Source organism: Halyomorpha halys, unplaced genomic scaffold (assembly GCF_000696795.3).
Source record: "Halyomorpha halys isolate HHAL.00 unplaced genomic scaffold, Hhal_1.1 Scaffold472.1, whole genome shotgun sequence".
Taxonomy (NCBI): Eukaryota; Metazoa; Arthropoda; class Insecta; order Hemiptera; family Pentatomidae; genus Halyomorpha; species Halyomorpha halys.
The window spans coordinates 365,072-380,442 of record NW_027111148.1 but is presented as its reverse complement, the minus strand read 5'-3'; the positions used below and the strand labels follow the sequence as shown (position 1 = coordinate 380,442).

General features: G+C 29.3%; 1 protein-coding gene across 2 annotated transcripts in view; it reads left to right on the top strand.

Annotated features, from left to right (window-relative positions):
* Nucleotides 1-14,969, top strand: part of LOC106683204 (facilitated trehalose transporter Tret1-2 homolog) — a 127,000-nt gene extending 112,031 nt beyond the window's left edge. For both annotated transcript variants that reach the window (XM_067049216.1, XM_067049215.1), the window contains exons 2-4: nt 11,709-11,844; nt 12,692-12,877; nt 13,478-14,969. In XM_067049216.1, coding sequence (XP_066905317.1) covers nt 11,709-11,844; nt 12,692-12,877; nt 13,478-14,565 — 1,410 coding nt within the window. In that variant the 3' untranslated portion in view covers nt 14,566-14,969. The remainder of the gene's footprint in view (nt 1-11,708; nt 11,845-12,691; nt 12,878-13,477) is intronic.
* Nucleotides 14,970-15,371: the final 402 nt, after the last annotated feature.

The window sequence follows — 15,371 nt, the reverse complement described above, 5'->3', positions numbered from 1 at the left end:
AACAATTATACTATTTCCACACACACACGTTTTAACTTGAAAACGGATATGGACAACCAACCTCCTGCTGCTTATATTCTACTTAATACACTTTATATATTACAATAAGGCACGAGTCGAGAATCTAAAGTGTGTTCTTGGGTACATTATCATCATAGTACAACGTCTCCGAGTAATTTTGAATTATTTTTTGGGTGGGGTAGCAGAATGTTTTTTTCATTAACTAATAAAAAGAAGAATAAAGTAAACAAAAAACAAACACTGTTATATAACCACACGATGTAATAGATGGTAAGGCAGATTTCGCGGTAGAGATGGGAAAAGATTAATGGAATCAACTCTGACAAGAAAATGAGCCTGGGTAAATGCTGGCCATACTTCATAGATTGCATCTCTCTTCTCACTAAATTAAATACTGTCAAAGTCTTTTTATAGTTCTAGAACGCTTCGTGTCTTCTTCTTATGTGTTGTACTTTTTTTTTCTTTTTTTTTTTTTTTTTTATAATAATGGGTAAAGTTTGCATTCTCTATAGGTTTCTTCGTACTATTAATGATAAGTAATATCTTTTGTAAAATTAACAAGTAAGTAAACTTCATTTTCTTAAGTTCCGCCAACTCAAAAATAAAACTGTTGAAAAAAAGAAAAGTAAAGGTTCTTTTTCCTTAATTGCATAATCATAATAAGTTATAAAGTAACTATAATTGTATTTATTTGGTTTATATACTATTCATCTATTATCTATCTATATTATAAACTTTTTAACTACTAGATTGATTTACTTAGTTTTTTTAATTGTAGTTTTAAGCCACCTCAAATCGACTGTCTTTTTGTAGGAAAGCATAACTAAAAGAAACCCCGGCTCGGATCGAAACATTTATTTTTCTAGTAAATAAAAAAAAATAAATCAATCAAAAAAAAAAGATAAATCTTCCAAAAATATAGAACAAAATTAGAATTTTTAAAAAAAGTCCTTCAATTTTAGAAAATTTACAATTAAAAAAAACAAAGAAACCAAAATTGATATATACAATGGATGAACTCCGATGGGTCGGATGTCCGAAGGTCCGTTCCGAAAAGGTCGGAGACGACGTTGTGATCTTAATAAACGTAGGTGGGCCCACACAGCGAACCGGCGCTCCGATGATCTCACGCAGCAAGGTCTGGTGAAGAGTAAAGCGATTGGGCGACGTACCATACCAAGTCGACGGGGCGACTGTACGTAGGCTACTCTACAGGCTACTGATCTTAGGCCACAACTTATATTGTGGCAAATAATCCTACTAGCCGCTATTTCACTATATAAACACTACCACAAGTATAATTTCCTTTCTTTTAAACCACAATAACTTCTCACAAAAATACATAGTAAATAATGTAATTAAATATATTTACTGTCTAACTAACAAAATATTTACATCTTAATTAATATATATGGCGTTAACAAGTAGTGAAGGTTAAATTCCAGCTGAAATTCTGGATTTTATTGGATTTATTGGATTGGATTCTGGATTCGACAATTTTTGTATATCGTTTTCAATACGACAATCATTGTATACCATACGAATTACACCATCATACATATCATTGTTCATTGTACCAATCGATTAGTTTCTTTTTGAAAAAAAAAGGAAAAAATATTATTGATTGTACTAAAAGAAAAATATTTAATTTAAATAAAGTTTAATATGTTTTTTTTTATTTAATATTTAAATGTAAAAATATTCACAAAACCTAATCCACTTGAGAATAATAAAATTTTTCATGGGAAAAAACAAGTCAATTTTTTTTATATTTCAAACAAATGAAAAATTAGAAATTTTTTAACATGATTTATTTATATTATATTTCTCTCTTCTAATGTTTATAGCACGTTAATAGTTCATTACTCCTCAGCATTTTATCCAAATCCTACGTTACTATAACCTATTCGTGTGTATTAGTTATATCGTGTTGCAAATATTACTATACTTTTTTATTATCTACAATAAAAGGAAATAAATTGTATTTATTATTTTGAAAATTTGTATTTAAGAGTTTTAAAGGGTGTTTGAACGAATCTGACTTTTTTCTAAAAATAATTTCATTGGGTATTTATAGAATAAAGAATTTTATATCTGAACCATCTTATAATTTTTTTTTATATTTAAACTTATTCAATGCAATCAGCTACATTTTTTTTTCATATTCTCACACACAAAAAAAATAATAATAAATTAATTGGTATATAACCTTGAAATCTAAACACAACATAGTCAGAAAACAACAGTATACATAATTGGATATGGATTTAATTCAAATCCTATAGTACTACAACCATTTTGTGCCAATTGGTAGAATCGAGTTGAAGTTATTACAATTATTATTTCTTTTTTTAAATAAATCAAAGGCTCGTGTAAGGCGAATATTTTGAGGAAAAAGATTGTATTTATTATTTCGAACATTTGTATTCAAGAGTTTTAAAGGGTGTTGAAACGAATCTACTTTATTTTTTCTAAAACGAGTTTTTTTGGGCCATTATACCTGAAGCATCTTATATTTTTTTAAAAAATTTAACTCATGTAATGCAATCAACAATATTATTTTCATTTTCTACACACAAACAAAAATTTACTTCCGCAACGAACAGAGGTCCAATATTCTTGGGTGTAGGAAGATTCATCGAACAACAACTGCCTCAAATCACTTTAATGACTTTTCATTAACAGTTCCTACTAGTAATACATCTATAGTGTCTTGGTTTGTCACTATTAGATATAGTCAGAGCCCTGGATCTTGTTGAAAAATGAAAATAATTATCGACATGGTTTATATAATAAAAACAAATTCCGTTTGGTAATGAATTTTATGTTTAATCCATCATGACAATCATCTAGACGTAAAAATCTAGCTAAATGCAACAATTGATATCAATATTTCGATTGCGTTATTTTAATCTAAATACACCCACAAATATAGCTATAGCAAAGCATTGCCAGGTCTACTAGTAAAATATACAATTTAAAAATGACTATTGATAAAATATTGAGCTGAAGTTGGCGTTCGGCCTGAGTTATGTAGTCGGTTGTTGAACTTGGCCTACTCAAATAATTAACGCCTGTGTTAATTCGGAATCACACAGCATTCACCGGTTATACAGGCCAATTTGTTTTTCCCACTTTCATTTTCTTTTGCATTTCAACAGATTCCATAAAAGGTTTAAAAAAAAAAAAAAAGAGCTTATGAAGCAATGTATGAATTTCAAAACTGATTAATGAGAGGTTTCGAAGATTCTGTCAGATATATTTAAATTATACATACACTAGCTGTGCCTTACGCTCTCGTTCGCCTTAAATTTAAATTATACATGATTGTTTCATACACGATGAGTAAATGATCAAGTGGCCCTTGACTAACTAAACATTAACTGAAATACAATACAACTAAAATATATAAATATGTATGTGAGAAAACAAATGTCAGATTTCGAAAAAAAAAAAAATGATTAAAAAGAAAGCATATTTAGTCCAATAACTATTTGAATTGCTGAGTGAAAACGTATAATTATTGTTCATTAAATTATTATTATTTATTCGTTCCTCGTGGTTTCAGTATAAAACATGGGAAACAGTTTGCAGAAAAAAATAAAATAGTAAATAAGCATAATTAAACTCAATGACAATACAGACAGTAATATCCTGTTATTAAAGTAATTAATCCGCAAAATAAAATTTTAAAAAAATCTGTTCTTTGAGAACTGAGTCACACAGTAAATTTGCATAAAAGGAAATATATATTAATAAAAACTCCACGTTTTCACGCTTTATTTTATTATCAATTTAAGTTTTAAAAATACCATGTTTTTTATACATTTCTTCAAAGTCATAAGAAGATTTGTGTAGTAATAATTAGCTTTCAGGGGTGTTAACTTGTCATGATGAACATTACAGCGGCCTTTATTTATTTAGCATCGAGCAACATTGAAAAATTGGTTGAAATTGGAACACGGAGTGAATCAAGTCCCTCTTTCCCTTTTTTTTCATACCCTCCTGACGAAATAAGTTATTGAATATATATACATATAGGAGCTTATATCTGGTAGTTTGTAATTCCTTCGATTGCCTAGTGGCATTTTAAGGTGATGTGCAGGGTCCAAGTGGTGTTGTGGTGGCTTATGCCTGTTGAATTATTGGAACGGGGAGGGGCCGTTCCGCTTGAACTACTCTTTTTCCCCCCGTAGTTGCCTTAGTTATCTTAATTTTGAAAAAAACATTTATAGCGAGTATATCGCTACGGTCGATGTACGACATGTCACAATTTCTTCAAGAAGATCGTAACTACAAAAATAATAGAAGGGAACACTTTCCAGGAACCCATCCCCCGATTCGGCGACGGTCTTATTTTATCTTTATTTTTCTACAAGTCTCTTTTTTAAGGAACTAATAAGAATTATCAATATAGCTTTTATACCATTTTTATTATTATTTAGAAATATTTCATTTTATTATTTCTAAAATTTATAGTTTGAAGTTCCAATTTTAGCATATGTACTGCCGAAGCGAGTAATAAATAAATCCCAACAAATCCCATCAAATCACCTTTGCTCTTCGTCGTAAACCTGCCGACTTCCCTACAGTATATTTTAATAATGTTGCTCTTATCCCTGTAAAACAGATCCGCTACCTTGGACTATATCTTGGCAAACGATTAACTTGGAATCCTCATACAAGACGTCGATTCCGACTATTACAGCGCTTACTAGACAAACGGTCTAAACTTCCAATTCATTACAAAAGACTAATGAATAAACTTCCAATTCATTACTATATGACTGTAATAAGGCCAATCTGGACAGACGGAGTTGAGCTTTGGAGCTCCACTAAACATTCGAATTCCTCTCGTATCTAATCCTTGCAATCCAAAATCCTTCTTAAAATCCTCAGTGCTCCTTACTTTGTCACAAATAAAACCTTAATGTTCCATATGTAACCGATCTAGCCCGAACCAGATATCAATCCTTCCATTATTAACTCTCTGACCACTCAAACTCATTAGTTTCTAACCTTTCTTCCTCTTCCATTCCAGACAACCCTCCGAGGTGCCTGAAAAGAAGATGGCCCCGAGACCTTATATTGTAAAAATGTTTTTAGAGTGCTACCAATGGGTAGTTTCTCTACATGTCTGTAACATACCATTATGTTCTTACTACAAATGTACTTGTATTTTATGTACAGTTGTAAATATCAATAAATAAATTAAAAAAAAAAAAGTTTGAAGCAAAATTTAAAAAAAAAATCTTTAATAATTTACATATACGGTAATCGACATGTAACCATCGTTTTCTGCCTAGGCAGAATAATAATAATTCTGAAAAATCTTTGAAACCTTCTGCTTCATGACGTCCTGGTTTCTACTCAGAAACAAGCTTATAGTGTTTTTCCTTCTTAGGAATTTGTTTTTTCATCAGTCTTAATAAAGTTATTTATTGTAATTTATAAGTCATTATTATGTTCGAAGGTCATAATTCTAACACTTTACATTTTTTCTAACAAATAATGAATAAAGGTGTGGTTGCATGAAGTATAGATTTTTTTTAAAACTCTTTGATAGAAAACGTTGTGGAAAGGTCAAGAACACTATCCAGTCCTGTTTTAGTCCCAACCATGGAAGTCACCATGGGGAGAATAGGGACAGGAAGGACTTACACTATTCACCAATAGTTTGAAAACCCAAAAAGTTAGGAAATTTGTTAACCTACTTCGAACCACGAAAATTGAGATAAACCATTTTACTCGAAAGTTATAAAAAAAAACAAAAGCAAATATCAATATTTCTGAAGTAAACAAAGTTATAGAGTTAGGATTTAATAAATATAATTTTGGCTTTGAATAGAAAAGAAAATTTGGGTTGTCAAGCATCAACATTGGCTACAAGAGAATAAAAAGTTGGAAATCAAAAGTAAAATATTTCACAGTATGGTTGTAAAATTTAAAATATAGATTTAAATATAGTTCGGAAATCTAATTAAAATATAAGGAAATTTAAAATTTTGCTCCCTCTAACACGTTTTCATACAATGCCTCTGGTCACGAGTCTAAAGAGATTTGAAAAGAAAAATATTATATACTTTTAATATTCATGAGTTAATTATCATAATTAATAATACTTATTATTCCTTCTACATTTTCATAATCATTATCAGTTATTTATTTAATCCCTTACATGTTGAAAAGAAATAAAAATACTCTCTCCGTTCTAGAGTTATAATTATACTTGCATGATTTGAAAAGCTGATACATTGCGTTATATTAAAACTTGCAGGCTGTGGCATTCTTCTAATGGTTAGCCTTGACATTTCTATTTACATACATAGTTCGTCATACGTCGGTCTATCGGTTTTGTTTACTTTTACTAATTATGACAATAAACCAGTACATTCCAGTAACAGGTACAACCAATCCAGTTCCAAAGAAATACCTGTTATAAAGCACCTGATACTATGCTGAGCGAAAACGTCAACTAAATCCCAAAAGTACCGTCCTTAGGACCGCGAGATCACATGAAATGCATAGTATCTGATCAAAAGCACCGGTTTACGCAGATAAATAGATATAGAAAAAGTTGACGATAAAAATTATCACATTATCGGAAGTGGCATACTTCAGTTAAACTATCATATTGAAAGGAGTATTGATACTTAAGTGATATCGGAAAGTCCTAAACTATCGCAAAATACTCGTACCTGTTACATCTGAAAATCGGGAACAGGTCCGAAGTTCAGTTGACACATACTGGGTGTAAAGTAACAGGTCCAGTATTTATGCGCATCGCTACAAATACCTACAATCCATGAAGCAAGTACCGAAACTTTTTCGGAAGTCTCAAAATTATCGTTAATTGCACCATGAATCAGCAAGGAATCAACTCTTTTCCTTGATACCCCAAATCTGTAAAAGAAGCTACCACAAACTTAGTTTGTAGGGGCATGCAGGAGGCATTCGAAAAGAGCTATTTAGATCATTCACAAGAAATTTCATGATTTGAAGTATGTAAACCACGATATGAATATTTGTCCAGTCTCCAATTAAAAGGATCTTTTGATTAGTTTATAAGCCGATAATACATCTCATAAAATGAACTAATTATTTGAGGGTGTCATACTAAGAGGTAGCTTCACTTAAGTAAAGCATACCAATTTGAATGGAATTTATTGTAGAAGTAACATTTAAAGCAGCAAATCTTTTTATAAAAATACTAATCCTACAATAACAGCAATTAAAGTTAGCAATTATTTAACCTTAAATTGCTAGAGAAGGGGACAAAATATATATATATATATATATATATTATTAGGCATGGGAATTTAATAAGAAAAAAGCATTAGAATTAATTAAAAGTTTTTTTAGGTTTACATTTACCTAATTCCGAAAAAACTGTATACAATTTTTAAAAAATAAAAATTAATGCTTCATTCTAGAGGCATTTCGAAAAAATTATTGATGTTAAAAAAATATATAGATATCCTATAACACTATGGTGGAGACAATATAACTCTAGAATAATGCCATAATTTTTAAACTATTGAAATCCTATTGTTTGAGTTACAAAGTATCACATCTTAAGCGGGGATATGTTGACTAATAATAACTTTTATTCAATTTATTATTCTTTTACAATCTTATTCTAAAAGAAATATTGATTTGAAAGATGCAATTATCAATTGAAATGAGTTTTATAAATTCACAGAAAATGTGAAATTAAACACAATGGAATTGTTAGCCATTCAATAAAGATCAAGTAGAGGGATACAAAATAATTATAAGTTGCTTTCTGTTGTGTTTTTTTAGATGCTCACAATAAAGACCCTTAATCATTCAGATAATTAATATGATATATTTATGTTTCACTCATTTAGCTAAATTAATATTATATCTTTCACTTTAAAAGTACTGTTAGTTTTAATTAAGTATCCTATTATTTAGGAACAATAAACCATTTTTTATCTCACTGAATTACACTAAATATTACCTCAAACCAATCAATATGACACCATTTTGAATGTTTACTAAAAAAAACTTATGCATGTTACCAGAATATTTTTAAAAAAGTCAATCATATTAGTTACTTCAAAAAATATATATAATGAATTACTCAAATATGAAAAAATATTTATGATTTTTTAGTTAAAACTACTAACATAGCAATAACTATTGTATTTTCTTATTGTTTAACTTTAATATTTTTTTTTTCAAAAAATTATCAAAGGAATATAGCCAACAACATGAATATTAAAAAACTATAATATAATATTGATGGCATCCTAAACATATTTTATTGAACAACTGAAAACTCGAATCAAGTTTTCAAAATAGAGTAATTGAAATTTGCAAAAAAAATAATAAACTTTAATTTTCCTATTACTTTACAGATAAATAATTAGATATAAACAACATCAATAAAAGTGTTCAAATGACATTTTCTTGAAGATGATTTTTCATAATATCAAATAATCTTACATAGCCCCTTCATCCACTAACCCCTTCAATTAACAAACATTTTATCATTGCTAAAGTTTTTATTTTTTCAGATTCTCTGTTTTAGGACCGAGCACAATTATTGATAATTTCAAAATTTCTTCAGTCCAGAACTATAGATTTTTTTCAGGCAATATAATAGTACTCAAACTAAATATTTGATACAGTCGGTTGTAAATTATGGTAACTGCAAAAATAAAAACATTTACAATGTTAAATTGCTTGTTATTTATAAATTACACCTATATATACAATTACATGTTATACCTTCCAACGGCAGTCACTTACCATAACATAATAGCATTATTCTCTCAATAGCCTAACAATTCTTTCAATAATTTCTGAAATCAGCCTCAAAAAATTGATTAAGACAAAAACTGGAAATCATGATAAATTTCAGATTCCATGTTTTACAACTTAACACCTTGATTTTTTAAATTCTATGCCCCCTCCCTCTTCTCCCCCCCCCCCACAAAAAATAGGGTCAACTGTTTTCATTTTAAGAAAATGTATTCAGTGAAGTTTATTCAAGTAATTTTACATTTCATCCTGCTTTTTTGAAATTTATTAATTACTTTTAATTCAATAAAGTTTCAATATAATTAATAACAATTTAATTACTGCACCATCCATTAGGCTACATGGAATATATTTTCATTAAAATATATTTACATAACCTTTTGCTTAAAGAATTCAAGCATCAAGCGTATAGAATTATATGAGTAGTCAAGAAAAAATATGCTCTTGTGTGACAGTTCAAAAATTATGTAGGATCATTGTTAGGATAGACCATTTACAAGTAACTTAAAAAGTAATGACTGAAACTTGTAATACATGTTTATGACTTTAATATTACTCTATAACCATTTAAAATTAATGGTAATGAATTAAACTACTCCTTTTTAATAACCAAAGTTTAATTAATGAATTTATATCATGATAAATGAGATTGACTAATTTACTACCAATATTAGATGTATTCATTTATTATAAAAGGTCTTTTAGCCTAATAAAGAGAAAAATTTTGATGAAGAAATAAAATCATATAATTATTGAAATAAAAAAACAAAACAAGAATGATGGAAGTTAAAAGTTGGATAAAGCAAAAAGATAATCTAATAAAAACTTGTTTATGAAAATGAAATGTAAGTATAAATGAACTGTATATAATGTAGTGAAAATATGTTGAACTTACCAAGAATGTGACAAAAAACAACCTATTGAAAATGAATTTCATTAGATCAGGACTGAAAAACTCAACATTATTCACTGTTGCCAACATAGCCATGTCTGTACTAATAAAAAAAAAATCATTGATAAGTATATTTATTAACGAAATTTTATGTCTCTATTTTATTATAAATTCGAAATAATTGTTTCATTAATATTTTTTATAAGAAAATTTACTCTAGTTTATTAAATTTAATATCATAAATCTTACCGAATGAGATAGTCAAGTCATCGCTTTAGATTGCAATTTTTACTTTCAATTACTTAACAATGGAATATGTGGTTAGGGAAAGTATATTTCGACCGAGATACATATTTTGAGGTTCCCTGCGTCCAAAAAACATAGACTTCCAAAATGGTATATGTTTAAGCAGCCTAGCACAAAATAAAAAAAAAATAAACTGAAATTACATGTTTACGCGAGTATATGCCTGTGATATGACAGTAACTATTTCGATCGTTAAAAATTGACAGATCAGACGTGCAACTTTATAGAATAGATTTTTCACATTTTTTTCGATTATATCGAAAATGACTAACAATTTTCACTTAACTTACCATGAGAAAGTTGAATTAAATGTTCTAAAATAACATCTAGGTCTTATCCTCATTGAAATAGTATGACACTGCTTAAATGACGATTTTTTAAAATATCTTCGCCTAAAGTACCTTTGTTTATTTGAAAAATATATATAGTTCTCATTGTTAGAAATAATAAACAATATTAATGAATTTTATGAATAAATAAAAGAGAAAAAAATAAAAACAGAGGCATTCTATTCGAAAAAGCTGAGACCACCAGAACTTTCCGATTGCATTAAGACTTCGTTAAACTGTCCTATTCTTTTCAGGTGCAAAATTTATATTCGTTGTTACAACCTCAAGAAACTCTAAATAAGAATTTTATAGCAACAGTAAAATATAAATTATTGGTTCATAATTTTCACCTTCTCTGGTCTTCAAATTTTTCTTTTTTCGAAAATCACAATAATATCTAAAACAACTACTACAATCAACACAATACTTAGGGTCTAATGTAGGATGGTAAGTGAAAGCTATGTGATGCTGGCAGGAGTCATAAGTAATGTTTTTATCATATTAAAATTCTCATAGAGATTATTCTGGAGGAAAAATATCTGATTGATAACTCTTTATACCTTCCTTTTTATGAAGAGGTGGTAGCAAAAACTCTGGGACCAAGGAACATTCAAGCTTTAAATCAGACCCTGTTGCTGATTTCTTGGTGTTAAATTCACTTTTTGGTTCCTTTCTAAATCTTGCATTACTATTCAATTATTATATCATTGTATGCATTTTAACTCTGAATAAGTTTATTTTGGAAGAAGATAGTTAACTGTATGAAGTAGATTAGAGGAAGATAGTCCGGGTGGCATTCAATAAAGGTATCATAGTAAAAGAAAACTATTTATTGTTAATTAAGTTTTGCCCCTCTTTACTGGGCTTCATCAAGGCTAATTATTAACAGTCAGTTGGTAACAGAACATCATTCTTAACAGTCAGTTGGTAACAGAACATCATTCTTAACAGTCAGTTGGTAACAGAACATCATTCATAACAGTCAGTTGGTAACAGAACATCATTCTTATCAGCCTGATGAAGCCCTGCAAAGTGGGGCGAAACGTTGGTTAACAATAAATAGTTTTCTTTTACTATTTTGATATCGCCACCCGGACTATCTTCCCCCGATAAATAAGTTTATATTAATTAAGATGATTATCAATAAACTAGAATCATACTCATTTGTGGGGTAGTTAATTATATACATTCCTTATTGTTCAGAACACTCTCACCCAAAAAGATCTCCAAGGCTTGTTTATTCCTGAAGTTGAAAAAATAAACAACTCTTAAGTACGTGCTTCATGTTTACAACTATTTAAATTTAAGAAATTTCACTAAAATTCTTGTTAAAAATAAATGTTTACTATAAAATATTTTTAACATTTCAGATATTGGTGGCGTTAGCGATTCACACAAACTCCATATCAATCGGCATGTCACAAGGCTTCTCGGCTGTTCTCCTTCCCCAATTGGAATCAAACAGGAGCAGTATTCAGGTGGATAGTGAAGAGGCTTCATGGATAGGTTTGTTATTTCAGTAAAATTGAATAATAATTTTAATTGATCTTCCATGAGAATTTTGGGTTAAACATTGTTCATTATCAATTTGTAGTTATAATAAAAAAAAGAAATAATAATATTTTGTCATTCTGGAACTTCTAATCTTATTACGCCACACCTACTCTTTCTATTTTCAAGTAATGATCTCCTATACCTGATTTATATTCAATCAGAAAGGATTATTGAAGGAAGAGATAGATGAAAAAACAAGTGCATTTTTGTTTAGAATCTTATACTTCAGATAATTATAAAATATGTTTAATTACTAATCAATCGTATTTCTTATTATAATATTTTAAAGTTAATTTTATTTTTTAAACTAGATTAATCAGAACTAATTTTCAAGTTTTTTGGCCAATGTATTTTATATCATTTTCGTACCATTACTACAGCAGGTAGACCATCATATTATTTACAGTAATCATAATAATTCTTAGTGATAATAGGCATGAAATACATAATTTAAATAAATAACTTAAGTAATTATATCTAAGACTAACATTCTATATGGTATGGATTTAACAAATTTTGAATAAATAGGAATTATTTCTTACCAAAATCAACAATGATGGTGGAAACAATGGCAACAAAATAAACAAAACCTGAAAAATTAAATTTTAATGTTTACTGTAAAAAAACTTTGGATTAAAATGGCCAACCATAAATTGTACATTGAAACCATTGGTATTGTACACCATTTCTTTATAAAATATAACTCCACATTTAAGTCTATTTTATAATTTATTCTTCCCCTTCAATATCATATCACTTTATTACTGAGTAACATTAAGACAATTTTTTTTTTTTTCAGCAAGTCTTGGCGTAATATCCACTCCAGGGGGAGCACTATTTTCTGGCATGCTTGCGGAAATAGTTGGGCGCAAGACAACTATTCAGATAACTGCCCTTCCATTCCTCAGTGGATGGGTCATGATGGGTCTTTCAAATGACAAAATATGGTTATACATAGGAAGATTTGTCACTGGTTTCGCAATTGGTAAATTATTTATGTATTTTATAAAGACTTTACAGTGATATTATTAAACGTATAATGAGAAAATATATTACAGACATTCTAGAATAAAAATTAATGTAAATAATTGAATATTATAACACTACAATAGAACTTGTTTGTTGAATTTTGTTTTTTATTGAAGTTGTAACCATAAGGAAAAAATCTTTTTTTATTTTTCAACAAAAATTTATACATTTAGTTATAGACTATTTTTCCATTCTATTCTATTTAAACAGAGATTTAGCTTCATATTTTGGAAAGAGAAACTACAATAAAAGATAACCATTAAGATAAGGTACAAACAAAAAAGTGCTCAGCATAATTTTTTTATACCTCCAAATGAGGCTTAGATAGAACAAAATCACTATATATCTAATCAAAATTATTGTATCTAGTATTTATATTATTAATGAATATCTTTAATCAATTCCTTCATGTATGAAAACAATTCTCTTTAATGTAATTTCTTTAACATTTATTGTTTTGCATAAAATATTACTAGTTACTGTTTAATTACAAAAAATAATGTGATATATTTAAATTATGACTGTTTTAACATTTTTTTTTTTTAATTTGATTTAGGAATGGCATCAACATGCTATGTTTACCTGGCAGAAATAAGTCTACCAAGTGAGAGAGGCATGCTTGCAGCATTGGGACCAGTTTTTGTTTCTTTTGGAGTGCTCTTGGTCTACCTTTTTGGCTACATGATGGAATGGCACATCTCGACCGTAGTGTGTGCAGCAACAGCAGCCTTCAGTTTCTTCATCATCTATTTCCTACCAGAGACACCACCATGGCTGGCATCTAAAGCCAAGTTTTCAAGGGCTAGTGATACATTACTTCTTCTGAGGGGAAGCAAAGAAGCAGCAGAAGCCGAAATGAGGCAAATTCTTCATTCAGTTGACTGCAAAAAGGGTCTTCAATATAAAGAGTACTTAGGTCAAAGCAAGAAACCCACAGTTTGGAAACCATTTTTGATACTGGTGTTTTTTTTCGTTTTTCAAGAAGGGTCTGGGATGTACAACATTGTCTATTATGCTACCAATATATTCCGTGACATAGGGCCAGTATTGGATAGCTCAGTAGAATCCATTATTGTTGGAGTTGTACGACTCGTAACAAGCATTGTTGGAACACTGTGTATACAAAATTTTGGTAGGCGACCAATGGCAATAACATCAAGTGGTATAATGGGATTAAGTATGGCTGTTGCAGCATTTTATAACTATCGATATGGGACAGTATTATTGGAGGATAGACCCTGCCCTTATGTGCCGTTCACTTGCCTTGTAGTAAATGTCATTGCCAGCATGCTCGGAATGTTGCAGCTTCCCTGGCTTATGATAGGCGAACTGTTTCCTCTGTCAGTGAGAGGAATACTCAGTGGGATTGTATCATCACTCGGTTACTTATTCATTTTCATCATAATTAAAGTTTATCCAAATTTGATGGAAACACTAAACCTGACTGGTATGATGACACTCTTTAGTATCATGTCATTATTGACTGTACCTTATGTTATATTCTTTCTCCCCGAAACTCAAGGAAAAACGCTACTGGAAATAGAACATTCATTTCTTTCAAAATCAGCATCCAAAGAAGAAGCAGATATGAAAAGGTCTCCGTCAGAAGCTAATGTCGATCCTGTATATATTTTAAAAATATAGAAAGCTATTTTTAAAATCAAATTAAAATACTATTGTACATATATTATAGGAATCAAGTTCCTTTAGTGTAAATATTTATTATTTATGTTATACCAGAGACGATACTCAAAGTAACACCATATTTTGCAATAATAAGAGCAACTGATGTAGTTCAATATTTACTGTATTATAAGGATTATATTTGTGAATAGGTTTACATCAGTTGTAGGCTGTGATTTTAGAATAAGATACTATTATAATAAAAAAGACCCGTCCAAAGAATGACATTATTATACTTGATATTAACTTGTCAATTGTTATTATAAATATTCATTGCATTCTATCATTCTTTTGTTATGATTGTTTGTATATTTGCTATTTTATGCAATGAAAGTAATATATTTAATTAAAAAATAGAAATTTGATTTTGTTTAATTCTTCTTCCTCATCCCGAACATTCTTTTAATACCCTTCTTTATTTTATTGGTTTCACAATGTATTTAACAGCATTCCAATAGTACACCAACTTCTCTTAGTATTAATCAATATTGCTACATATTTGAACCCTCCTGCTAAGATAGCACTTCACCAAGAGCTTTGCATTTTTAAGATCTTTTTGGAGGGTGTTCCAAGCACAACCCAATTAAAATGTTTCTTTGGTAACAGTAGGGTTCATCCAAGTAATATTTTGGTCTTCTTCCTTTCATGGCAATCAATAAATGATTACTTCATAAGGCAGTTTTGACACCATGGTGGCTGAGAGTGTTAAGACACCACTTTAATAACCTAGATTCAGAAGCTGTGCCAGCGCAAACCATGCCTGGGCA